This window comes from Pogoniulus pusillus, chromosome 22 (assembly GCF_015220805.1).
Source record: "Pogoniulus pusillus isolate bPogPus1 chromosome 22, bPogPus1.pri, whole genome shotgun sequence".
Classification (NCBI taxonomy): domain Eukaryota; kingdom Metazoa; phylum Chordata; class Aves; order Piciformes; family Lybiidae; genus Pogoniulus; species Pogoniulus pusillus.
In genome coordinates, this window is record NC_087285.1 from 7,907,994 (window position 1) to 7,933,457 (window position 25,464).

Here is a 25,464-nt window from a genome sequence, read left to right on the forward strand (position 1 = left end):
ATCCTTCTCCAAAAGGAGTTTAGATCAGATGATCTTTGGAGGCCCCTTCGAGCCCCTGCCATTCTGTGACTCTCTGAGGACAGATCTGTAAGATTTACACTGTAAAGAACAGATAAGCTGAACCCCAGCACTTACTGCAGCAGCCCAGCTGTAAAGTCACCATGCTGTTGGCACGCAAGCAAGCCAGAAGATTGCATTTATGTGTGTAAGAACACAACGCTGCACTGTATCCACTTCCATAGAACTGGCCCGTTAGAGTCCAGCTTAAGATTCATATCTAATAGGAAAAAGGAAAAAATGAGAATCTTTGGGTGTAGAATCAGAAACTTTTCTCTCCCCATCCAAAATGCTGATTCTGGAAAATAAGGAAACACATACAGAGAATAGAGAGGGAAACCCAACAGAAGACTTCCCTTCCAGAAGTCCTTCCCTTCAACAAGGACTGAAGAAGTTATGGAAAACACAGAATTGTGGAATCATTTAGGTTGGAAAATACATTTAAGAGCAAGTCAATGTAAACCTAACACTGCCAAGTCTACCACTAAACTGTGACCCTAAGTGCCACATCTACATGACACTAAACCACATAGGGGGAGCATCTAGTAGCATTGCCGTAGGCTACAGGCAAGATCGGGACTCCCACTCATTCTCATCAGTCATATCCAGCTGTAGGCAGGGGAAATCACTACGATGAGGCAGTGCCTATAGAGCCAAGGGAGGGAAGCGAGCAGCTGTGTTTGTGTCAAGGTTAATTTGGGGGTTTAGTTGATATAGAGGAAATGGACACAGAGCTGAAGTGCAACCACAGCTAGTAAGCTGTCAACAAACAGCTTAAAAGTAATACTGCACTAATTTCCCAGGCTCGAATATGCTGTGGAATGTTTTGTAACTGTATCTGTGTGCTAAAGGAGTCTCTGGCATACTGCAGTGTTTGCCTAAAGCTACTCTCTGGTCTGGCAGTGGAGCTGTTTACATTGGCACCTTTCTGCCCCTCCCCTTCCCTGTGCCAGGTCCCAGTATTAGGGGAAGAGCAGATGAAAATGGAGAACTTGAAAGCACACACCTTTGATGAAATCTCCAGAGGTTCCACTCTCACCCCATCTAGGCAGAGAAGCAGTAATTAGTGTGAAAGAGGCTTGTAAAACCTGCAACATGTTCCTGGTGGAAGCTAGAACTGACCTTTAAAAACTATCCCATAGCAGAACTTAGTGTCTATTTGTCTGAAGGCTTTTTTACTGCATCCTTCATGTCACTAATCCAACCCTAATCCCTCAGAGGAGGTAAGAACCAATGGAACGTCAGTGAAATCATACGATAGATTCATTTGATCACAGAACAATGATAAGGGGCTATAAACTCAAAACAAAGTCAAATACTGCAGACGATGTAACCCTGAACAGCTATCACTGCTTCCAGCTCAATGACACTGACTTACAGTAGTTTATAAAAGCAGCAAACTCAGTTTGCTGCAGCCAGTGCCTTCAGTGACACCTCTCCACTACATCAGTAATGCCACCAATTTGGGTGTTAGCTCTTCACATTTACTGTACAAAGTACTTCTCCTTACCTGCTCCCAGACTATCATTCCTCTGCTGCCACCAGCCTCTGATAACAAGTCCCTGGCCAAAACTCAGGGCCATTGCCTTGATATGCCTTATCGTGGAGCAGATTCTCTTGGTGACTGTGCTAAGGCATATAGAAAATAATGAGGTGATGGGTGACAGCCAGCATGGCTTCACAAAGGTCAAAACCTGCCTCAGTAATCTGGTGGCCTTCTACAAGTTACTGCTCTGGTACATATGGAAAGAGCAACTGACATCATCTACCTGGACTTAGCAAGGCATTTGACTCTGTTCCACATGACATCCTTGTTTCTAAATGGAGAGGTATGGACTTGATGGATGGGCCTCCTGATGGATAAGAAACTGACTAGACAGATGGACTTAAAGGGTTGTGATCAATGTCTCAATGTCCAGGTGGAGGCCAGTGGCAAGTGGAGTTCCTCAGGGATCTGTACTGAGTCCAGTGCTGTTTAATGTATTTGTCAATGACACAAACAGTGGCATAGTGAGAGCAAGTTCGCTGTAAACACCAAGCTGTGTGGTGTTCTGGACTCACATGACAATAGTATCCAGAAGGATCTTGACAGGCTTGAGAAGTGGGCCAGTGCAAGCTGCATGAGATTCATCAAGTCAAAGCACAAGGTCTGGGTAATGGCAATCCCAGCTACAAATCAAGGATGGGTGCACAGTGGCATAGGTTACCCAGGGAGGTTGTGGATGCCTCCTCTCTGGAGGTGTTCAAGGCCAGGCTGGGTAAGGCCTTGAGCAGCTCAGTCTAGATGAGAGGCATCCCTGCCCTTGGCAAGGAGGTTGGAGTAGACGATCACTGAAGTCCCTTCCAACTTAGGCCATGATTCTGTGGTGCTATGAACACAGCCACCCCATTTTGTTAAGATCTACAATCCCCAGTAACAAGACACATGCAAAAGTCTACAGTAGTCAGCATCTTCTTTGCCTCTGGTTCCCAATTCCAAGATTTGCCCTTTGGAGTAGAAGTGGTGGGAATGAGGCTTTTCTTACTGGAGAGGAAATCACTGCAGCTAGATGGGCACACTTGATGCCACAGGACTAGACAGGCAAGGATCGATGGAGCTGACCACAGGTAGGTCATGGCCATCAAGGAAGATTCCTCAAGGTGGAAGAAAGGCAAATGCTACACCAGTCCTCAGGAAGATGTGCTGCGGAACAAGACACATGCAGGCACGCAAAGGACAAGGCAGCAACTAGGAACACCACGGCTGTACCAAGGGCAAATTGTGACTGACAATCTGACAGCTTTCTGTGATGACTACCTCTGTGTCTAATGGCAGGAATGTTGGACATTTTTTATCCCACCTTTAGCAAGATCTTTGACATCATCTCTCACAGTTAAAGCCAAATTGGTGAGAGTGAATAGGTGGACAATAGGGTAGATGGAAAAATGACTGAACCAGACTGAAAGGGCTATGACAAGTAGTACAGAAACTACTCAAAATTTAACTTACTATTTCTTAGGTGCTTACTCTACCTTAGTCACATGGGCTGCAGGCCCCTTCAGGACTTGTGGAGTCTGGAGTTAAGACTCCGTATTTCTTCTCCCTCAGCTGATGGAATGCATTTAATCATCTGCTTGAAATATGCTGTCATTCCTTTCAGGTTTCCTCATGCAAGAATCTGCTAGAACACTGTCTCTAGTCATTGCTCAATGCATAAGCTGGTTTGGGCAAAGTAGTAATGTTTAAATCTCCTTTATAATTATGTAAAGGAAAATAATGCAGAATGCTGCAACGGCCAACAGCTTCTTTTAGTCATCACTGCGCAGTCAGAACCTACTACACAAGTATCTGTCCCCACACGTTAAAAATATGTGGCAGGTTGCTCCTCAAGTCAAGCATATTTCTAAACCCTTAAGCACTCCTGGTGCAGAAAGTTCCTTTCTGCATGGGACAGTTGATGTCCTTCCCAAGAAAAGCACCTTGAGGAAATAAAGAGTTGTGCTATGTCCTTGGAAGAAATACCTGTACCCACAGAAAGCTGATAGTGCTTCCTCAGAAATAGCCTCTGATCTGCTGTAATGGAGCTACACCATCATTTCTCTTCCTGCACTCAGCTGCTCAGGCCCACACTAAGAGCCTGTCCCAGTCAGTTACAGCAACCTCCTGGAGGCAGTTTGTCCTGTGATCTTGTGAGGTTACAAAGGAGCCCCCATTGCCAAATTCCTTCTCTCAACTACTTATCTGAAATGCAAAGCAGCTGCCACAGAAGTACTACCATTAACTCACAGAAAGAAGAAATATTTCTGCATTAAAAAAAACCCTAGAAGGCAAACAGAAAATCACCACCCCAAACACTTGAAAAGCAACCTGTATGTCTTAAATGCTCATTTCCTCTAGGTAGAAAGAATCTTTGTGACACAGATTCCTCTTCACCAGCCTTGATGGAGATATAACACACAATGGAGTTTTCAGGGTTCTGTTTTTTTTGTTAAAGCCAAGATTGCAGTTTGGATGGCTAAAATACATATACAAACCCAGAAGAGCACTGGGGCTGCCGCGGCAAGCTTCTCACCATACGCACTGCCAGCATGCTGTTGTGGCACAGGCTTCACTCCTGACAATTTCTTGCCAATTTCAGGATCCTGCAATTGTGCTTCTGAAAAACATAAGCAAATAACTACTCTAGCAGAGGACTAATTGCAGTTTATAGATAACATGGAGTTTATACCTGAAGTATTTTATTCCATAGGAAAATAAGTCACCTGTGTGCAAGAATCAGCATGTACTCTCGAGTTAATACGAAAGCAAAAGCTTTATGGCATGCTTCCTACTTCAAAACTCCAAAACTAACATTCTTTAGGACATAAAATGTTTAAAAACAAGAACCGAATCTAAGGACTGTCAAGAAGAGACTTTTATTAAAGAAGAGAAAAAAAGAAGAGCACAAAAACCTTAGCAGTCGAGTATCCTCAGTATAAAATGCTACACAAGAAGCCCCAGTATTGTGTAGCATGACAACTTAGGATGCTAAAGGAAAAAAAAACACCCCACACCACCAAGAAATCCTTTCCTCAAAACCCACAAACGTAGGCAAAGAGTGAACAATCTCAAGTTATTTATTAGGAAAAGACAAAGTTTTAACATTCATACAGAACAAATGATAACAAAGCCAGGAAAACAAATTGTGTAAAGTAGGCCCGTCACAGCAGAGCTGGGTTATGCCAAAGGAAATGAAATCTGAACTCCACTCATGCAAACAAGCAGCAAAGAATTATTTACAGTTTTGATGGGATGAATTACAGCATTGGCCATATTTGCGCCCCATTGAAATTACTCGGTGACATATTAAAGGGTTCTAATCTGTACATTCAATAACGAGAATCTATAAAAAGAAAAATAATTTAAACAATTTACAAGAGCTGTATTACAGATGGCATAAAGATTATCATTTACAAGACCTGTATTAACAGGTATTCATCAGTAATTTAGGAATAAAAATTTGTAGCACGTATTTTTACATCACATCTTCAGTGTCTGAACAGTAAACAAGGAAGTGGAGAAATAAGATGAGTGCAATGTAATAGAATAAGGCAACTTAACCAAATGGCTCTTCAGAGAACTTCTGTCCTACGAGGGTTTACAATTTATAAAGCTGCCTGTCCATTTCGCTAACTAAATAAGACAAACATCTGAAGACAGCGATTGGTGATTAGAAGGCCTGCAGAGGAGGACACAGCAGATGGAAAATTAAACACTCGCTTGCTAAAAGGCCAAAACTCAGGAATATAAAGAAGTGCAGATTACCAAAAGCACTCTATATCCTATAGCTACACCATCAACACATTAATTTTGATGAGTTCTAGATGTAATCTATTTCAAAATACTAATTTGCTAGTCTTATAACTGAAACCTTTTGTAATGCATAATGTGAAACTAACATAGCTCCTCCCAAAACTTGTATGTACAAGGTTCTGAAATGGATGCTAGAAGAACTGCAAAATGCTATTTGTAACAAAGATTAGCAATCAACACACTATATTCCAGTTTATTTTAGAGGCAAAAAACATAGAGATTTTTAAATGATTTTACTCTTTTTTTGTTTTCATTTTCAACAGCTTCCCAAATGCTTACAGTAATGGCTATTTTTCTCAGAAGTTTTACCAGAGAAAAAATGCCAATTCTGTTTTATTGGATTCCATTTGTGACAAAACAAGATGAAGAATAACACTGCAGACCAGCAATGAATATCACCTGTACCATAATGCAGAATGGCAATGTTATGGGCCTTATAGAAAGCAGCACAGGAAGCCAAACCTGTCAATGACTTGCCAGATTAACAAACAGAATCCACATACTGCAAAGAAAAAAATAGCAAAACTTGAAATAAGGCCAGAAAGGTATTTGTAAATGATACACTTCAACTTCCTCAGATGGATCAGGCCATATATATTTTATTTACAGTTTCTATTTAGAATCTTGATTTTCAACAAATGATTTAGCACCATCAGGAATATGTGAAGTAGTGCTACTGTGTTCCCCAGGCAGAGGACCTTGAGGCCAAAACTTGCTCCTCAGTTTAAAACAGTCTTCATTTAAGAGAACCATCTACTCAAGTAACTGAAGAGAGCAGGATTTGGCACTCAAGTTATGCAAACCAAGACTGCTCAAACATATTCCATTAGCACAATATGAATTATAAATATGTTACAGCATCTTTTGAGATGTTTTCAGAACGTGTGTTTTTAAGAATACTTCATATGCCTTATGTATGTGGAGTAAACAAAATTACTGACACAGCCTTCTTTGCAGACTTTTTGAACTTAAAGAATTAGTTTTTATCACAGATGACAGAATACTGGTGGTCTTGTCAGTAAAACCAGAGAATTGTCCTTTTATACTGTGATAAATCATTTTTTTATCTCCCATGGTCATGTCCAAGGACTTAATTCATTCATTCTGTCCACTACTGAGGAGTCTGCCCCCTCTCACTGTGTGTGTTAGTCAGAAATTAAAAATACAAACAGAGCAGTAACTGTATGCACCAAATGCGTTCCTAGCTCCGCACTGTGACCTACAGGTCTTTCCATTCTGACTCACCAGTATTGGTTCACTTTTTCACCTAAGCAAAGCTTTATTACATACTGCTGTTTTTTTAAGCCTACACGAGCCAAAAAAAAAAGGATGCAGAAAGCCTTGTTGCTAGGAAAACACAGACTAGGGGAAGGACTAGTCTCAAGACATATGCAAATGGACTCAGGATAAAAAACTGACCACAACTAGCTCAAAAGACTTTCATTTCTGTTTTGAACTCACTAAGCTGTTTCCTCAGGATTGTAGCCACTTAGTATTCAGAATGTGAATAGTGAAAATGATATTTAAAACCAGGATGAATGTAAAGTTAGGCATTGATGTAATTTAATGTCTATGACACCACGTAGTCTTTAAGAAGCAGAGAGTTGCTCTAGATTTAAGACACTTCAATTAGTTTCCAATATTAAGATGCCACTGATATTCTGAAACATTTAGACATCAGAAGTTATTCCAACTTATCTGGAAGAAGAGCTATACTGGATAGAGACAAAGAGTTGGTACTGCAGTCCTTAAAGGCAATATAATGACCTTGCATGTATACTATCAACAGCTGAGATGCAAGTAGGAATCTCACAGTACTGCTGAAGGAATATTTAAGCCATCAGGAGAAGCCAGGACAGAACTTTTGTTCTCATATACAGGCTGAGAGTAAATGGGACAGTGTGGTCTCATTCTTTCCATGCTCTGTCAAATGGAGGTGTTGGTAGTGTTTTGCTTGCTTGCAAAACACTCTAAGAAGGGAAAGACCTTCAAAAGGTACGTCAGATTTCTGCACACACTTTGAAAATCTTGACCAAACTGTAAGACAATGTCTATCAGTGCTGCTTCTCTCTGAATTCTTAAATTTATTGCTCCTTTACTAATAAAAAAAAAAAAAATCATACTTAAACCTCTGCTAGCTCCAGTGCAGACTGCTGAAGATGCGTTCATTCCAGCATGCTAAATATTCAAAATGGTATTGTAGAAGTTCCAATTTCATTCAAAAAATTGCAGTTACCTAAGCAAAAATAGATAGAAAGTTAAAAGTGGTTAAGTTTAATAGCCATATCAATTTGGAATAGCTTCACCTAAAAATCAGCTTCTTTGGCCAGAAATCTGTACCTTTGTGACCAAAAATCTGTATGACTTTAACAGAGATACTGATACAGTAAAACTGTACATAATACATTAAAAGAACAAGCTGGAGGGATGAGACCAAGAAATGCAAGAGCATTACCTCCAGGGATACAAACCTAGAAACCTGATACTGTTTTGTTTAGCTACACTGAAGGGATCATCAGCATGGCAAATTATCTGCTGTTTCTCTGGTAAGAAACACTGGTTTAGAAAACCTCACAGATGCAAGTACCAGTACCAGCAAAATTGGCATTATATGCAAAAATTAAAAGGCACTCAGATGGCTAATTGAGCTGGAAACAATTACATAGGCAAAATGAGCTTTCTGTTTTACTGGAGAAGAATACCACACAACTTTGCCCTAGAGAAGTGGTTCCACTTGAAAAAACAACAGTAGCCCTGAGAAAACCCTGAATTTTCTCTGCTGTAGTACATCACATTGAATCAATTCACTCTAAAGCCGTTTCATTCATTAGCTTTGAGGGAAAGAAATGGCAAGGGTGAAAGTAAACCCATTATTTCAGCTATCTACATAAAAGAAACAAGTTTTTCCAACCTATTTAGAAGAAAATGTTGATGAAAAGACTTTAAGGCTTATCCTGCAACTGTTTGTGATGCCTGGCATTTCTACTGGTGGTAAAGTCAATCTTTGGAGACTCTAGGAACAGGTTTTAGGCTGAGAAAATGAGATGAAACCTAAAAATGTGGTTTAAATACAGACACCGTGGTTCTACAGTAGGGCTTGAAAACCTCTCTGGTTGCTTTTGTAATGAAGTAAAAATCATGCTGATAACACCAGCAAAAGGAAGCCAATTGTTTTAGAAGCTCAAGGGAACTCAAACAGAGGTAGGGCAGACTTTTTGATTCTCACAGTAGTTTCTATACAGTACAGCTGTTCAAGAACTACTCAGTTTATTCTGTAACTCTCTACAATTAATCTTCAAATGTTTAAGTGAATCATGGGCATTAGGCCATCATTTCCTACACATCATTCTGCTTAAATATACAAGTAACTTCTAACTACTGCTTCAAGAGCAGCTCTTCTAGTATCAAAAAGGGAGAAGTGAAGTAGTAATAAATATGGTCTAAAGGAACTCAGAAACAATAGTTTCTAATCAAGCTGTAGCAGGTTCTTAAAGTACCTCACTTTGCAAGAAATATACACCATTAGTTTTGCAAGAATTTCAGGAGGATGTCAGAACCTTCAGAAAACTATTTCCCAAGTTTTATAACCAGAGGTTACTTTCTATGGTTGATTGTAATTTCAAAGGAACAGTATACAGCATTTGTAGACATTCTATAAAAACTATATTCACTTCTCTCAAGTGCTCTAATTTAGCTTTGCATCAATTAAACTGTGAGTGAAATTTGCCCTTTTTTTTCAATGTCTTAAATGAAACCAAGAAAGCACATTTGTGATTGGCATTGGCCTTAAGGAATTGGCTACTCGAAGTAAAGTCACTTTTAAAAGACCACAAATATCCCCCACCTGCCAGAAAATCCCATGATGTTAGTGGGTGGCTTTGAATGTTAAGAAAAGAAAGAAGACTGCAAACAGTGCACAGAGGTTTCTAACACACTAGGTGGTTGTGTCTGTAAATACAACACAATACTTAAGTGGGGCAGTTTTAAAAATACCTTAAACTCCAACATATCAACATGTTCTATTCTGGTTGCTCCTCATGCACTTATAGGAAATATTTACCATTAAAATGGTATCAGAAATTGGGTAGTACTTTAGTCCAGAGTCATACAGCCAATGACTGTGTAATATTCTTACAAGTTTAAGAACTCATGCCCTGGTAGCAGAACTGAACTTGGTAAAACTGTCACAACTTGAAAACCCCAAAGACTAGTTTCAGAGCATGGATTTGATCCCAAAGCCACAATTTGATGAGTGGTTTTGTACTGCAAGTGCACTAAATATTGGTCCATTCGGTGCTGCAATACAAACTCTGATGCTGTCCTCAACTTTCAAAAACAAGCTTCCAAAACAAAAGCAAGCTAACAACCTTTCATTTTCAACACCTAATTAGATTCTGATCACATCTTACAAAATTAAGGAGAAATCGCATTTTCAGGTTTGTAAGATGGAGCACAAATTTCCCAAACCTTCATAAAAGTGAGTCTAAGCATCAGAATAATATTTAGTCTATTCTAGAAGGATTCTTCAGTTCCCTAGCGCTTTGTGATACCTGTACAAATAATGTCAGAGTTTATAAAAGGACCCAAGAGAACCAGAAGGCATTTTGGAAGTCATGTCCTAAAAAACCCCAAAAAACCCAACCCAATAAATGAAACCAAAATCATAAACCCCAACTCCAAAATCTGCCTTCATTAATCATTACTTTTTTTTTTTCCAAATTCAACCAAATACAGAACCTCCTCCTAAAATACCTGCAGCATTTTTAAAGAAAGGGCAAATGAACATCTTTGCTGCTTAATCTGCTATTTGTGCTGATTTCTTTCTGTGTCTTTTCTTCCCACTGAAAATTAAAGCACTAGTATCTTTCCCATTACACATAAAATAATGACTATTCTCACTGTGGGAGTTTCCTCATCTTGCAGACAGTACCTTACTGGTTTTACAATTGTTTTCTGTAAATACACATGAGAAATTGTGCTTATAATACAGTATGACTAATGAAAATAACGTTTCATTCTACCAATCTGATGGGTCTAAAGCCTCAGGAGTGAATTGCAGTATTTCCACACTGAGCAATTAAAGGTCCAGGCATTCCTACTTTTGGAAGCTTGTTTTCAGAGGATGCACTGCATATCAAAAGTTAAACATTGGCCATGTGTACCATAGAACATAAACAATATCCCTGAACAGTTCATTTTTCAATGCCCAACAGACTGAAACCCCTTTCTTTATAATGGCAATATTCAGTAGCTAACCACTTCTCGAGAACAGTTACAGAAAATCTGCTATTTTCTTCATCCCTCCCCAGATTTAGTTCCCACGACCATAAACAATTGTCATTTCGGTGGAAAGCAGTTCAGTGTAGTGACATCTGGTATCTCAACTGAAATTTGGCAGCCCAAGAAGAGCACCAACAGCTCCAAAGTATCCCTGTTCAAAACAAACAAAAAAATATTTCAGGATTAAGTAACAGTCTCAACTTCCAGGATATTGCTCAAGCTCAGTTAAGAACAATGTATGTATTTCAAAGGCCCATGCTTTAGTTCTCTGTAATCTTATGAAACACAGTGCTTGATTCCACCCAAACCCAGGAAAAAAAATGTTGAACTTTAGTGCAGAGTTTAACATTCTCTTGTCCCTCTCCAAAGATCTATAGCGTGAATTAAGATAGCCCAAAGTAACTGAAGTACTTCCCTGGCAGAGAAAGCTGTGCCTAGAGAACCAATACACTAAGAGAAGCCTCCTTTTCAATGTTTACTGAGTTCTTGGCATCTCATGACACCACACTTAAGAGAGCTACTCAATAAATGGGTTTTTGATTGATGGTACAACTCTGCATACAGATTAACAAGCCACAACGTACCTCATGTTCTAGGAACAAGGCCTTCAGCTGGCCTTTTGACCAGTAATCCAGTGCATATGCAAGAAGCTTCATCGACAAAGTATTCACACGTAAGAAATTGCCAACAAACACAACTCTGTTTATTTTCTAAAAGGAAGAAAAAAACAGCAAGGGATTAAGTCTTTTCACTGTTTAACATAGCTTTGAAAATTTCAACTATCAAAGAACTCAATGTCTTGAGCAAGGCAAAATCTCCCCAAAACTACTCCCACTTGAAATATGGATCCAACATTTAAAACCACAGCAAGTTTGGAGAAAATGAAAAAACATGCAACCCTCAAGAATTAAACACCTTAATTTACAGAGAAATATCATTTGTGTTTCAAATTAAGTGAGCACCTTCAGTAATTAAGCCATAGAAAGAGCCGAGGTAAGAGTCAAATCAAAGGAAAACACTTCTAATTGGTAGAGAAGACTCAATGCCTTCATAGCCCTGTACAATGCTGCTTGATCCATATGCAACAAGGCAGCACTGTAAAGAAGCCGAAGACAGTAAGACATAACATGTTCCTTTCATCCTCAGGGCTTGATACACCTCAGCATAACATTAGACTAAAACTGAAATACTCTGAGTTGTAAATTTTAATCAAATATAAAAAAAGTGAAATTAATTTCATTTTCCCCATTCACTGAAGTACATCTGACATGAAGTAGAAGCAACATGAAACACTTGGTTAATTATACAAGAGCAAGAACCAAAGAAAAATTAATTGTGTTAGTGCTTAATATAGGGCTGAAATAAGTGCTTTATTACATTAGATTTATATTACTATGCAAGTTGTTGCAAACACTAGTTTTACAATTCAATCCATTGTCAAATGATGAACATGCAACTGTTTTCACCATCTTGGATAGTTCACAGTGAAAGTATAGTAAATAAGACTGTTGAGCCACTCAAACACAATTCTGCTTTAGAGCAGAAAGCTAAAAATAATTAAATCCATTTTATCTTCATACATCAGTTCAAGATATTGTTTGTGCATCACTAGTAACTATTTCTTATGATTTGTAGTTCTATGACACAGTTGGAATTAGACCAAAAGAATTTGGAACACAGCTGATTCGTGCAGTTCACGAATTCTGATTTGTACTCACCCCTACCCTTAAATATAAACTGCATACCTTTGCTTCAGACAAACAGTATGTACTTCACACTTCACCTTCATTTTAACTGTTTTGTTATCAAGCTTGGTCACAAAGCAAAAAGACAAAATAAACTTAATACCCACAAAATTAATTTTTTTCTCCAAGGCAAACATGAGAATGCAATTAAGGAAGAACTTGCAGTATTAAAAATGATAGTAAATCTGGCTCCTAAGCAAAAGGAAAATTGCTGCAACTAACATGGTCACTGAAAATTCACCTCGGTTGATTTCAAGCAGAACTCTAAATATAGTTACCCTCAAATCCTCTCACAGAAAGATGTTATAAAACCTCATATTATAAAAAGATTTTTTGATAATAAATGAGGAAATCTCTGGTGCCCAGACATCTGTATCTTCAAAGCCTAAATTCAGTACGGTTCCATAAGTTCTTGACTGTCCATGCTAATCGTATTGGAACTGAATGAACACTGGTTCTCTTTAGCAGAGCTGGAAGAAACAGATTATGGCAAGGAATCATCTCTGCATCCACCAGTAAGAAGACAGTTGACAAAAAAAAAGTCTCATGACTATAGATCAATTATTTCCTTGTCAGAAGTTTTTTACCTCATTTACTGCACACATCCGGGCAATAGAACCAATGTTATTGGTGATGGTGACCAATATGGCTCTTGCAAGATCTTCTTTGCTAACAGACTCTCTCTTCTCTTTGTAGATCATATTCCCAAAACTAAAGTAGGAAAAAAATGTCATTAAGTAAAGAGTGATTCAAGTGTACTTCACCTAATTTCTGCATTTTATTTTTATGCTATAACAGAACTTGAGCCTCATGATGGTTCTTTCTAAGTCTGTATTAAAAGCAGTAATTTGCTATCTGATACTACAATGTGTGTCTTTCTTATTTTCACAGGAAACAGTCAATCTTGTTACAATAATGGGCCCAAATATACTATTACTGTTTGACTTCCACAAAGAAGCATCTACAAAAAGTAGTCTTAATTCTTAGGCAAGACTACTCTGCAAACCTAGGTACTGTAAATTAAGTCATTGCCTAAGATTCACTGGTCAATCTTCCAACTCCATGCTTTCTTCCTCACTCACAATATCTATCCAACCTTCTGCTCTCAAAGCAGAAGTAAACCAATGAGCTGAATGGTTTTGTGATGGAACACAATTCTCTGAAACAGAAAATAAACAGCTGACAGACTGCAATTTAGGTTGTATAAATGAAGAGTTCTAGATTAGAAGGACATTTCAATTATAATACACAGTAGATAATTCCTTAACAAATTATGAATAAAACAAGACAAAAATCCATAAGGTATGCATATTTTACCAGTAAGGACTCTGTGCCATATCTAAGTCAACTCAGAGAGCTAGAATCCTGATTACTCTAAAACTCAAAATACCCAATTAAAGACCCTAAGGGTCTTACACAGTAAAGAACAAAAAGTATTTATACACAGTGAGTTAAGATGGACTGACTAAAACAATAAAGTTTGTTCATATTAAAACCTCTCAGCATATGCTCTCACAAGAGACCTGGGCTCAGCTGGCTGGAGAGGGAGAAGAATTAAGTTACTGTGAATTAAGATCTCTTACTACCACACAGGGGCAAAAAGTTAATGAACTCTCTCATGTACATATTAGTTTCACTGCCAAAGTTTATTCTTCTCACACTGATCTCCAGTAATCTTCCCTGATGCAAATAAAACTTGCATCTGTGACAAAAATCCTCTGTCACTGGCAGTAAAATACATTCATTCTCATGATGCAAACTGTTTATGTTCAGAAGCCTTTGTAAGCGAGGAAAGTAGTTAAAGCATTGTGTCAGCTGCTTGTACAGACAGCCACGTATCAAAAAAACAGTCTTCAAAGACAGAAATTAAGAGATATCACTATAAGAGCAACACAAATGCCACCTTACATTCACCTTCCCGCTGGAGAATGGTCCTGCTAAAAGATTTTAAGAAGCTAAAAAGTAACTGCCTTTGTTTACCTCTGTTCTCTTCACTCCTCTGATCACCTTGCATTCTCTAACTCATGTAAAGCTGTATATACACAGTTGCATGTGGTTTGAAATCTTGAGGAAAGCTGGTATGTACTTTTAGTACACAAACATAACAAATACAATAAACATTTGCAAAAATCAGTTTTCTCTGTATTAATAGTTTTAAGTCTTCCTTTGAAGGGAAGGCTGCATAACTAGCAGAAGAGCTAGCAAAGACCTCTTTTTTACCTTGATGCTACAGCCCATCCTGGCAAGCCAAATCTTTCATAGTCTCCTCCATAAATGTCTCGAACCAGCTTGTCAGCATGTGTGCTGTCTCCTTTGGATGCCATTTCCAGAGCTTCCTCAAAACTTTCACAGCCTGTCAACAAACTGCAAAGACCAAGAAAGGTCCCTCCACCTAGACTAAGAAGAAAGAGAGGTAATGGCTTTTAAATAGCATTTTCTAACATCAAAGATTCTTATGTCTGACTAATCAAACAAACAAACAAAGTGCTCCAACACAGTTACCAAGCTGTTTGGTTGTGTGCTTAAGGTTCATGATATAGCTGTCAATCAACTGAACATTTAAGTCACTTATAAGAAGCTCATACAATAAAATCTAACAGATAAAAACTGTGAAAGTGTAAGCTGAAGTTTTAATCAGAGACAAATTCCCTAAGGATCCACATCATGCCACCAACTCTGATTCTTGATCATTTACTGGACATGATGTGTGGACATATTTATTCTTAAGGAGCAAGAGAAACAAGTTCATGGAACACATCATCAAAATCTAAGACAAAATATATAAGCCTCTCACTATGGAGCACTTCAAGTGCTCAGTTGAGAAGTAAAACACTAGCTATATCTCCTCAATAACAGAACTATGGCTTCAATGAATGCAGTTGTAAATTAAAATATATTTCTATACAACATTGTGAGAGAAGGGCTAGCCAGGGGGACTCAGGGAAAAGAACACTCTGAAAACAGAAGGTTCAATGTTCTGTGAAGTAAGAACCTCAACTTAAGTTTTCAAGTTACCTTGTTCCAGTTACTCTTTTATAATTGTCTTTGGAATGGACTGATAAAATGCTGACTCCTGAGCCAATGTTAACAACCAGCAATGGGTATGGATCATCCAGGTTAAAAGGCATCTTTTGGCATCTCTCAGGATCTGAGGCATTTTCAAAATAGTAGCACTCTGCCTGGCCGTTGAAGCTGACAGAGTCTATATACAGTAAGCCTTTGACAAGGCAGTCAAGTTCATCCAGTTTGTGCAGCTGGAGGTTTCCAATCTGTGTTAAAAAAGAAAAAAAAAGTGTCATCATGTTCTAGCGCTGTTTACATGTGCTACAAATTTATGAGTTCATTTGTACTGTCTAAGAAGCTACCTCAGGTGACTACTTCAGGGACGTGAATCCCATTACAAGGCCAAAGAGTTCAGAAATAAATTCTGAATACATCAACTAGAAAATTACTTTTACTATATAACTAGATCTCAGACTTGAATCAAGAACAGACAGGCAGTATGAGATCTGCTTTGGTAAGGATATCTTTGGAGATTAATCCATTGAAAAATTAGCAACATTTTTCATCAATATAAATAAGAAAAAAGTCACCAAACACCCTAGAGGCCCCACGCAGGGTAATCTTGGCAAAGCTCACACATCTGCACATCTTTTCAGGGTTTGTGGGTTTCCTCCCCATCTTACAAGTCAAACAATCATTTTTAAGATGCCAGCAGATAAAAACCTCAATGTCATCCAACTAACTATCCTTGCAACTATACTTACATTCCAAGGACCACAAGGAAAACATTTATCTGACTGGATGTAAGCCTCAATAAAGTTCTTGCGTTTGCATGTGACACTTAAGCTGCTGTTCTCTTACAACACAGAGACAATTTAACAGGTGCTGTGACTTCCAGGAAGGCTGTAATTTCATGCCATACTTCATCCGCTTAAACTCTGGGCTCCCTCCCTTAGTCCGGTAGGGAGTTCCAAGAGTTAGGAGTGTCCAATTAGGCAGGTAACCCCACAACATCCATAGCGTATATCTCTGAATCAGGTAAGCTCACATTTAGAATGCGGCCTGCATTAGAATACAAAGCTGCACAACCAGATCTAAACTGACTTCAGTGCTAGGTAACCGCACTGCCAGACCTCCCTCGTTCCCTTCAGCTTTTTTTGCCATGGCACAACTGTGAAGCTTCCCTGCTGAGCAGATCAGGGAACTGTTTCAACAGCAACTATTTCTGTGGGGCTTTAGATAAAGAATTAGTTCTGCTGTACAAATGGTGACCCTCCCCCACAAACATTTGCACCAGCTCAACACAAGACTGGCACCAGAATGGAAATACTAACAGATTTTTGAAACCAAACATAGAACCACAGAACTGTTGAGGTTGGAAGAGACCTTTGAGACTGTCAAGCCCAACTTTTCTTGAGACTGAAAGCCTTCTTGTCTCTAGAAGCTCAAGATGTCTGCAGCCACTTTAAAAGTAGGTAGGATGTGAACAGTATTGTGCTAAGCCTCTCAGTAACAACTACCTTCAAGTAGCAACTGCATCTAATCGAATGACCGATTTTGATCAAAGGATGAGTCAAAAACCCTCGGTAGAATCGCAAACCACTTTGCAGTTGGAAAGAATGTCTTTGAAATACCTGTGATGTCACAGACCTCTAAACAATTAATGAGGATAATTCCACCCACAAACACTGAAAATCTATCACAGACTGCCTAGGAAAAAAGATCCAAAGTAACTCAAGCACCTCAGCAGCTGAAGCACATTTCCAATTAAGTAAGAGATTAGACAATGGTTAACTTCCACAAAGGTGTCCTGCAATTGACTGCATTAATGGAAGTTTCTAATTAGCTGTTAGCATTATACATTAACGTGTATTATTATATCAGAAAGCACATTTCTAGATTATCATATTTAAGAGTGAGGAAAAACACATAATTATTCGTATTTTGAGGACATTACATAGTTTTTCGAAGTACTGCTTGAGCAATGCTTTTGCCATCAGGCTCAGCAGGAGGAAAGATAGGCTACCTACTGTGCGAAAGTCTTCTTCAAACTTGTAAGCACCACCACCAGTGGCACACAGCACCGTATGTAGTGTTGAAAAGTTTTTATTTCTTCCCATTTGGATAAAAGTAGGCAAATCATGAGTCGGGAATCGAATAAAGTGCAAGTTTCCTCTTCGAGCAAAAATAGTTAAGTCTTTCAGCTCAAGGTGAACATCTCGAATGCCAGTGGATCCATAGGCTACATTGGAAGTCAGGTATTTGCGGATGCTCTTCAAGCTTTCAACTTCCTCCTGCTCTTCTTCTGCAGTGATATCAATAGGTTCGAAATAGGCAAGTTTCACCAAAGTTCCCCCAATATCCATGCCGAACCATGGAAAAGCTTGGAAGATACAAGAATTGATCAATTAGCTTTGTTAAAGAGCAAAAGCAATACACTTATCTTAAGACAAAAACAAGACTGTATTTTTCAGCAAGAAAGGCAAGGAACAAAAATCCTCACAGGAACCTCTGTCAACAGGTAGAAATGGAAAAATAAGCCACTCTGTACGCATTTAAATGTTGTCACATGTGCTCAGAGAGCCCAACCAAAAGCACCTCAAACCATAACATCTTTCACAGTAACTGGTACAACATTCAACCACTTTTTTTTTTTAAGAACACAGGATTAAAATAATCTTTGCTCCTGAAATAACAGTTTTGACACAGTTTAGCACAGTGACTCACACTTATTGAGAAAGCAGCCTTCAAATCAGTTTGCTTTGGGTGGATCCATCCTATCTGGATGAAGGGGGATGGAAGAAACAGGAACCCATGTGAAAACATCAATTCCTCTTCCATTTACTGAAAGAGTGTAAGATCTCAGAGAGACGCAGGATGGAGGACTACTCAGAAAATCCTCTCCCACAAGGCTTCCCCTGCAGAGCACAGCTAGGCTAATTGTGGCAACATCTGAAGATAACACATCTACTTTTAAGTCATGCCACATGTACAAGGAATATGTGCATTACTTTACACATTTATAAGCACTCTGCTTAAGGGGATGTTGCCATTCTTTGAGGCATGTTTGAAGCATAAGAGCCTTCACTCTTACATATGCTATTTGCAGCATATATACCAGCATCTATAACTGGTAGTCTCTAAAATCCATGAAAAAAAAAAAGTAATTTTGAGGTAATATTGTATTGAGTTGTCTTGTTACAATTGAAAAACAGCATGACAGGCACCTCGGGCTGAGAATACATACATGATTCTATAAAAAGTGGGTTTATACTTTTATCTGAGGGTCACGATTCTTTGAGTGATGGATTTAGAAGCAGAATGACAGCAGCATAACCTTTTGAAAAAAAAAATCCCCAGCCATCCCCTTGATCCTCACAGAAGGCATAGCTAAAGAAATGTGCCTGTACGACACCGGTACCAATTCCATAACCTCTGTTCCAAGCTTATAGCTCTGCAGATAGAAGGTTTGAAGACTTGCACAGCTGTAACCATCATTTTGCAGCTTCAGTGTGTTAATTTTTTTTAGTGCATGTGGTTTTTTTTTTTTTTCCTTTCTGCAGTTTATGTGAGTTTGGTCATTTAACAATTTTTCTCAGCTCTTCCTCATTAAAACTGTTCTTATTCCAAAGGATACTCTACAAAAGTTGATATACAGCTCAGAAGTATTCTTTGGTAAGAATTTAACTGCTATTCATGGAATAAATCAGCACCCTGTCTTTTCATAGTTCAGCTCCTCTCCGCAGAGGTCAGTTGCAATCTAAAAAAATGAAAAGCTGGAATCCAGCTTTTTTACTGAACAAGCACAACTGTGTTGTATTGACTCTCTGAAACTGCTTCAAAAAACATGCATTCTGCTTTTAGGAAGTCAAACCAGAATACATAAAATGTGGATTTTGACTATATGAGAAGAGTCAAATATGCAAAGCAGAACACAAACTGGGAAGTCAAAACTCAAGTGGTTTAATGTGATACTTCACACTAAAATGAACTGTGTCTCTGACAGGGCAGTAAGAGGATCATAACCATATCTAACCAAATCCAAACTTTCTTTCACTTCCAGCTCTGCCAGGAGCTACTGTGGTCCCTACATCAATAGAGCAACCAGGAAACTTTACCATAAATGAATGGATTGCTTTGCACACGGTATGAAGATAGCTTTGACTGCTCACTTGGCAAATAAAGATGTTTAAGAGGATTCTATAGAACTGCTTCAAGCAATGTAAAAAAGCACTTCCCACAATGAAAGACTGCTGGCACAACATGCTGTGGTCAGATAGTGATGGAGCAGTTCTGCCTACTAAGAAAACCCACACTGATGGCTGTTTTTTAAAACTGTCTTTGAGAACTACATGGGGAGGCCTCATGCTCCTGTGTTTGCACTTCTGATACATGGTTCTTGGCAACAATCTTCAGGGTACTGATATCTTATCACATAAGGTCTTTTATATGCTGAAGGAAAATAATGACAATAAAAGGTCTTCCTCGTGTCAGTACAGCACAAAGGTTGAAGTGCTTTCCTTTTCTGTGAATTCCGCTTTAGCAGTGCAAAGGATCTTCAAAATTCTCCATGCAGATCTCATACTACTACTTTGACAGTACATTCGTTTTGGATTCAAAGCTACAGAAATACACACTCAAAGGCTTAACTACTTCCCCCTTATTCAGTCAAATAAAAGGTTTTCCAGTTTAACTCTATTTGTACTTAGCTTTTAAAGACTGAGAAACAGGTTACTGCTAATCTAATTCTTATGCAAGTAATGACATGTTTGATACACAACTATCTTTAAAATGCTTCCTTCTCACTGTAAGATAAAGTAAGTGTAGTTCAACCCTGCACTAAATTAACAAGAACTAAACTTCAAAGAGTAGCTCCCAATTCAAGTAGGGAGCTTTGGACCATAGGAAAAAAAAAATCAACATCAGTGACAACAGAGAAAAAGCTACCAGATTTTGTGTCACCTTTGTATAAAAATTCTATATATTAAGATGTAAGGCTTGCACTTCTAGTATAAATGCATTTTGTGGAACAACTGCCAAAGAATGCTGCAGTTCATCAATCTACATTGCATTCAAATACAAGAAAGAAAAATTATGACAAAATCACAAGAAAACTTACGTGCACTTTTGCCAGCATGGCATATTAACGTATGCGGTGTTATCAGTTTTGATGCACAAAATTTACTTTCTAATTCAGGTCAGTATGTAGCCTTAGTTAACAAAGCTAACCTTGATCCCAATTCTTATCTGATTACTGTCAAGACAAACAAGTTAAGTCTACAGAGGTTACAGTGAACTATTACACAGTTTGTGTTTATAAACACAGAAACAAAGTAAACGTATCTTGGAGTCTCTCCAAATGCATTTCCCCCTATGCACATACAGGCATTCTCACACTTCCAGTATTTCCCCACAACATCCACATACAGGAGACTAAAAATGAACCCTAACCTCTACATCCACTAGCAGTCCAAGGCAGATAACAGGCAATGCAACAAGTTAGGAAAAAACACAAAGGCTGTTAAACTGCTAAATCAAGTGAAATTAACCTTTTGGCTAGGCAGCAAAGTGCCTTGGCTGTACCCATGTTACACAGATGTCTGCCTATGAGTCTCTGCAGAGCAAAACTGCACATCAAGTGTCCTTAGACCCTGAGACACAGGAGAGTTTCTCTGCTTAACTAGTTTTCTAACAGTTTTTTTTGGTTCAAATATCCCAAGGAAAGCTTGAAATAGATTTGGGCTGGACAGAATCAACTCCTGCATTCAGTGACTCTGACATGCACTGTCACATCTTCCCATACCTCTGATGGGAACTTCCAACAAACTGTACTCACCACACTATCCCACTCAGCCACCTCTTGGTGCTCTACAGAAAGGCCACATTTATCCGTGGGAGGACAGGTGGCAAGACACAATTACTGCAACTGCTCTTCATTACACTTGATACATCTAAGTGGATACCACATGAAGCTAATACAAAATATCTCTAGTTTCATCTTCTCCCTTCCTACTCATTCTATTAATTTTACTGTCATTCCAGCAGCAATCTCTTTGGGGATAGGTGTTTTTATTATAGTGAGATACAGCATGCAGAGGCTTAACCTAATACCTTCAGACATAAACACAGTAAGAACTGTGCCCAGCAAGCATTAAGCCATTATTAAAAATACATTTTTCAACCGCAGTGAAATGAGAGCCCATAACATCTGCTTTTTAACAGTAATAACAAAATGCTTGGGTACCACAAAGCTAAGTAACAAATTCTACAAACAGAATAATCCATTTAAGAGATTCTCCAGCAACCTAAATGATTTTAAATGAATTTTACTACACAAATCCTGCATGGGATCAGTGTCCACAACTATGTGTCCTTAGAACCACATTAAAAAAAAAAAAAAGAAAAAAAAAGAAGAGAATCAGTGTTTTCTTTACACTGATTGAGCATTCTGCAAATCTCCACTATGCACTTTCACACACTATTATCTCTCAATTCACCTTAAGGGAAACAGGCATTTTCCTCAAACTTTTTTCAAGAAATAATTAAAAAGTAACATCCACTGTGCAGTAAATACTAGAAGCCTTTGCCTTCCCTTCGGTGGTTCATCACACTCCAGAGCCAAGATGAAAGACCCTACCACCCTCTGAAAAGCACAGTACCTTGGCACTTTCTTCCTCTAAGCTGCCTTGCCCGCCCCCACCAACGTGAAGAGCTCTCTCTGAGGAAGTGACTTTCCTCTTCCCTTTAGACAGATATTACACAGCACAGGTCTTGCAAGTCAGTCTGCACTCACATTTATCATCTCCACCCCCGAATAACCTTTGAAAGCTTCTCTTACAAGAACCAGCCATTCTTCTCCATCGGCATTTCCTCGGAAGAGCTATGGTGCAACTGCTGGTTGGAAGGATCCTGGAGGTCATTTAGTCCAGCCTCTCTTTCGCCCTATCAGGAAAATCGCCAACACTAGATGAGGTCAGCTACAGCTTTGTCCAGCCAAGATCTGCAGGCCTCTGAAGTTTTTCAAGAATCCTCCATATAGGATGATTCCACAAACCTCCACCTTTAACTTCTACACTACTTAGTATAATGTTTTCCTAATTTGAATTTCTGTTCTCCTTTATAATGCTCATCACCTCCCAGCAGCTGCAAAATACATTTAAACAGCCCTTTACTACCCTTTCATTCGGGACAGCAAATTGCTTGAGTTCCACCAATTCAGCCTCATTTCCCAGAGTTTTTATAACAAAGTAGCAAAATCACTAGCGGAGTGACAAGTTGAAAGGGAGGACCACAGCACCATGTCTAAACAATGTGCCCCTGAATGTACTCAGAAATCTTAACTCACTAGGTGTTCTCACGTCAACTCTCTTATGACAGACAAGACACTTTATGCAATTGTTTCTTTCATGGGGATAAATGTCATAGATAAAAGTATAAGTAGGCTAAAGCAATCTTCTGAATTCTACTCTGCTGGCTCTAACAACAGCCTACACCAAACAATTTGTAACTAGACAGTCTACAACTGGTATTGCAAATCCAACTCAGCTGTCAGGTCAATTTCAGCATATAAGCCAAACTGACAGCAGCATTTGGGCATTAAAGCCTATGAGTGGGCTTCTCCATCTTCTGTGCTTTTGTGGCTCTGCTCCTCCTCAAACACACAAGCTGCTCTCCCAGTCCGTCAGTGTGACTAACCAAGAACAGACATCTGTACACAGAGTCTGAGGGTTGCTGCCTACGAAACTAAGTGCTATTGTCTTTAAAAAGTCACCAGCATTAAAGTATATTGACGAGTCAAGATGAAATAACAACATAGTTTTACACTGTATTCTTTCCCCCCACTGCTTATACAGTTTCAATTGTTTCTGGACCTCATCACAAAACCAACCTCAAAGTTCAGGTTCATGAACTGGAAGAATACAACTACAAGTTTAGCATATTTAAGCAGTTACTTTTTAAAAAACATGTCATTGTTATTTAAAACACCACTAAAGAAAACAAGTGTTGGAGGCCCAGCTGAAACACTCCTGAAATTATCAGGTTTCCAAAGGAGAAGCAGCCAGGCTGTCACCATTTTAAATTGCCAATCCACTGTAACCTCTCTTTAAAGGCCAATTACTGCTTCAGAGTCTTGGTATCGTTCTTTAAATATCACACCAGGGAAAAGAATACTGTCTGAACTGTCCTCTTCAAAAACATAATTGCAGTCAATCCAACAATTCCCACACAACAGCATTAACAGGACGTGACGGCTGTGTGCTACAAGATGAACATAAAGGGTTTCCTTAATACCACAAGAAACAAAGTATTTTCACAGACAAACTCAATCCCATGTTTACAGCTATTTCTAGGCCTGCACTAATAGTTCCTGCATTAATACACGTTTGGTGATTTCTGTCTTCTTGGACTGCTCAAACGATGTATGTAGCACATACACTGTAAATATGCACAGCTGTATGCTCTTCATTACATCGTATTGCTGAGAAGGGCAGCAGGCCCAGCTCTTTACAAGTGGCCATCTTCTCCACAGGAACTCACACCGGAAATAAGTCTGAGCAGGGTGACAAAGTAAAACCCTGTCTGACTGGAGTAGATACTACTATTCTGTCAGTACAGGTACACCCGACTCTTGCACACCTTCTAGGTAGTCTAACTTTGCTAAATCACATTCACTCTTCCCACAAAAAAAGTAGCAGTAAGTTTGTTTGCATCCACCCGAGTCTGAACCATGCCTGTGCCCTCACAAACCAATACGATACTCCAAAAGAATAGCTAAAAGCGTTACTGCAGCTGTGCTTACAGAAAGGGAGAGCCAGCCCAGTTTTGTGGAAGGTTTGTACACAAATATTACCAAATATTATCTCTTAAAGAGTTTAAAAGAAATTAAAAAGATTAGCTCTTAAAAAAAACCTAGCAAATCCAACCGCCCAAGTAGGTCTTTGGTACACTAATTAAGTGCCACCTTTCCTAAAATCAGCACCCATCTCCCCCCCACGAGCTGATGACTTCCTCTTCAAAGAGAAGCCCTTCCAATGCGAACACCTGAACCCCGAAAGCTCACTGAAAAGGGACGCACAGGACTCAGAAGTGTCTCGGCTTGCAGCTCCCAAATTCATGGACCAGAACCTCCCGCCGCGCCAGCCCCCACGTCCCCACGCCGCCTGCCCCGGCTTGGCCTGGGTGGCGGAACGCGCGGCGGTAGCCTGCGGCCTTACACGGCTTCTTGGCATCCTTGATCTTCATGGTGCAGCGGCGACGGCCCGGTTCGCCTGCCGGCTGGGGCGGGCGGGGCACGGCTCGGCTCGGCACTCGGGGTGGGTCTCCTGCCCCTCGCCTGATGGGGCGGGAAGCGGCGGCAGCTCTTCGGGGCCGGCCCTCGGGTCTCCTGATCCGCAGCCGGTGGGCGGCCGCCTCCTCGAGAGCAGCGCTGGCAGCGCCCACCGCTACGCCCGCGGCTCGGGCAGCTGCTTGTCCAGCGGTGGCATCGGCTTTCGCGCCGGAGCGGTGAGACGGAGCGGGAGCCGGCGCTGAGTGGCTACCAAGCTCGTCTGGGCGCGATAGCTGCCTCCTGCTGCGAAATGCCGAGCATCACCCTCGGAGCCCTTCCTGTCTCCTCGGAGAACAGCAGCGGCCGCGAAGAGAGGCCCGGGGCCGCCCTCAGGGGCGGAGACGCAGGATAGGCCCCGGCCGGGCGCGGCCGATACACCGGGACTGCCCGCCGCCGCGGTCCCTCTCGGCAGGAGGGCGGTCGCGGCCTCGGCCTCTCCCACCGCTGAGGCCCCGGCCGAGACGGACGCGGCGGCCCGGCGCAAACTGCCCCTACGTTCCGACACAAGATGGCGGGCGGCACCGGCGAGCCACGGCCGCGCCACACAATAGGGCCGAGGCAGCGAAGAGGCTCCTGCGCGACCGCTCCGCCGCTGCAGCAGAGCTGCCCCCCGCCCCGTGACGGGGCGGCGCGAAGCGCGCCGGGAGCGGCAGTCCAGCCGACAGCGGCAGTGCAGCCGCCGCGCTCTGCCTACAGCTCCCGGTGGCCCCGCGCCGCGC

The 25,464-nt window shown here is 40.3% G+C and overlaps 1 protein-coding gene across 4 annotated transcripts; it reads right to left on the reverse strand.

The window, feature by feature from the left end:
* Positions 1-4,635: 4,635 nt before the first annotated feature.
* On the reverse strand, positions 4,636-25,464 carry PANK3 (pantothenate kinase 3). Of its 4 annotated transcripts, XM_064161619.1 has the most exons (8): positions 24,633-25,464; positions 18,145-18,261; positions 17,448-17,800; positions 15,430-15,683; positions 14,635-14,811; positions 13,002-13,125; positions 11,254-11,379; positions 4,636-10,820 (listed from the first exon to the last, which is right to left on the reverse strand). In XM_064161619.1, the coding sequence occupies exons 3-8, from the start codon at positions 17,781-17,783 to the stop codon at positions 10,770-10,772; spliced, it is 1,068 nt and encodes a 355-aa protein (XP_064017689.1). In that variant the 5' UTR covers positions 17,784-17,800; positions 18,145-18,261; positions 24,633-25,464; the 3' UTR covers positions 4,636-10,769. The 4 variants fall into 4 exon arrangements, with proteins under 4 accessions (XP_064017689.1, XP_064017687.1, XP_064017685.1 ...); XM_064161617.1 differs by lacking the exon at positions 18,145-18,261; XM_064161615.1 differs by lacking the exon at positions 18,145-18,261 and having other exon boundaries at positions 24,494-25,464.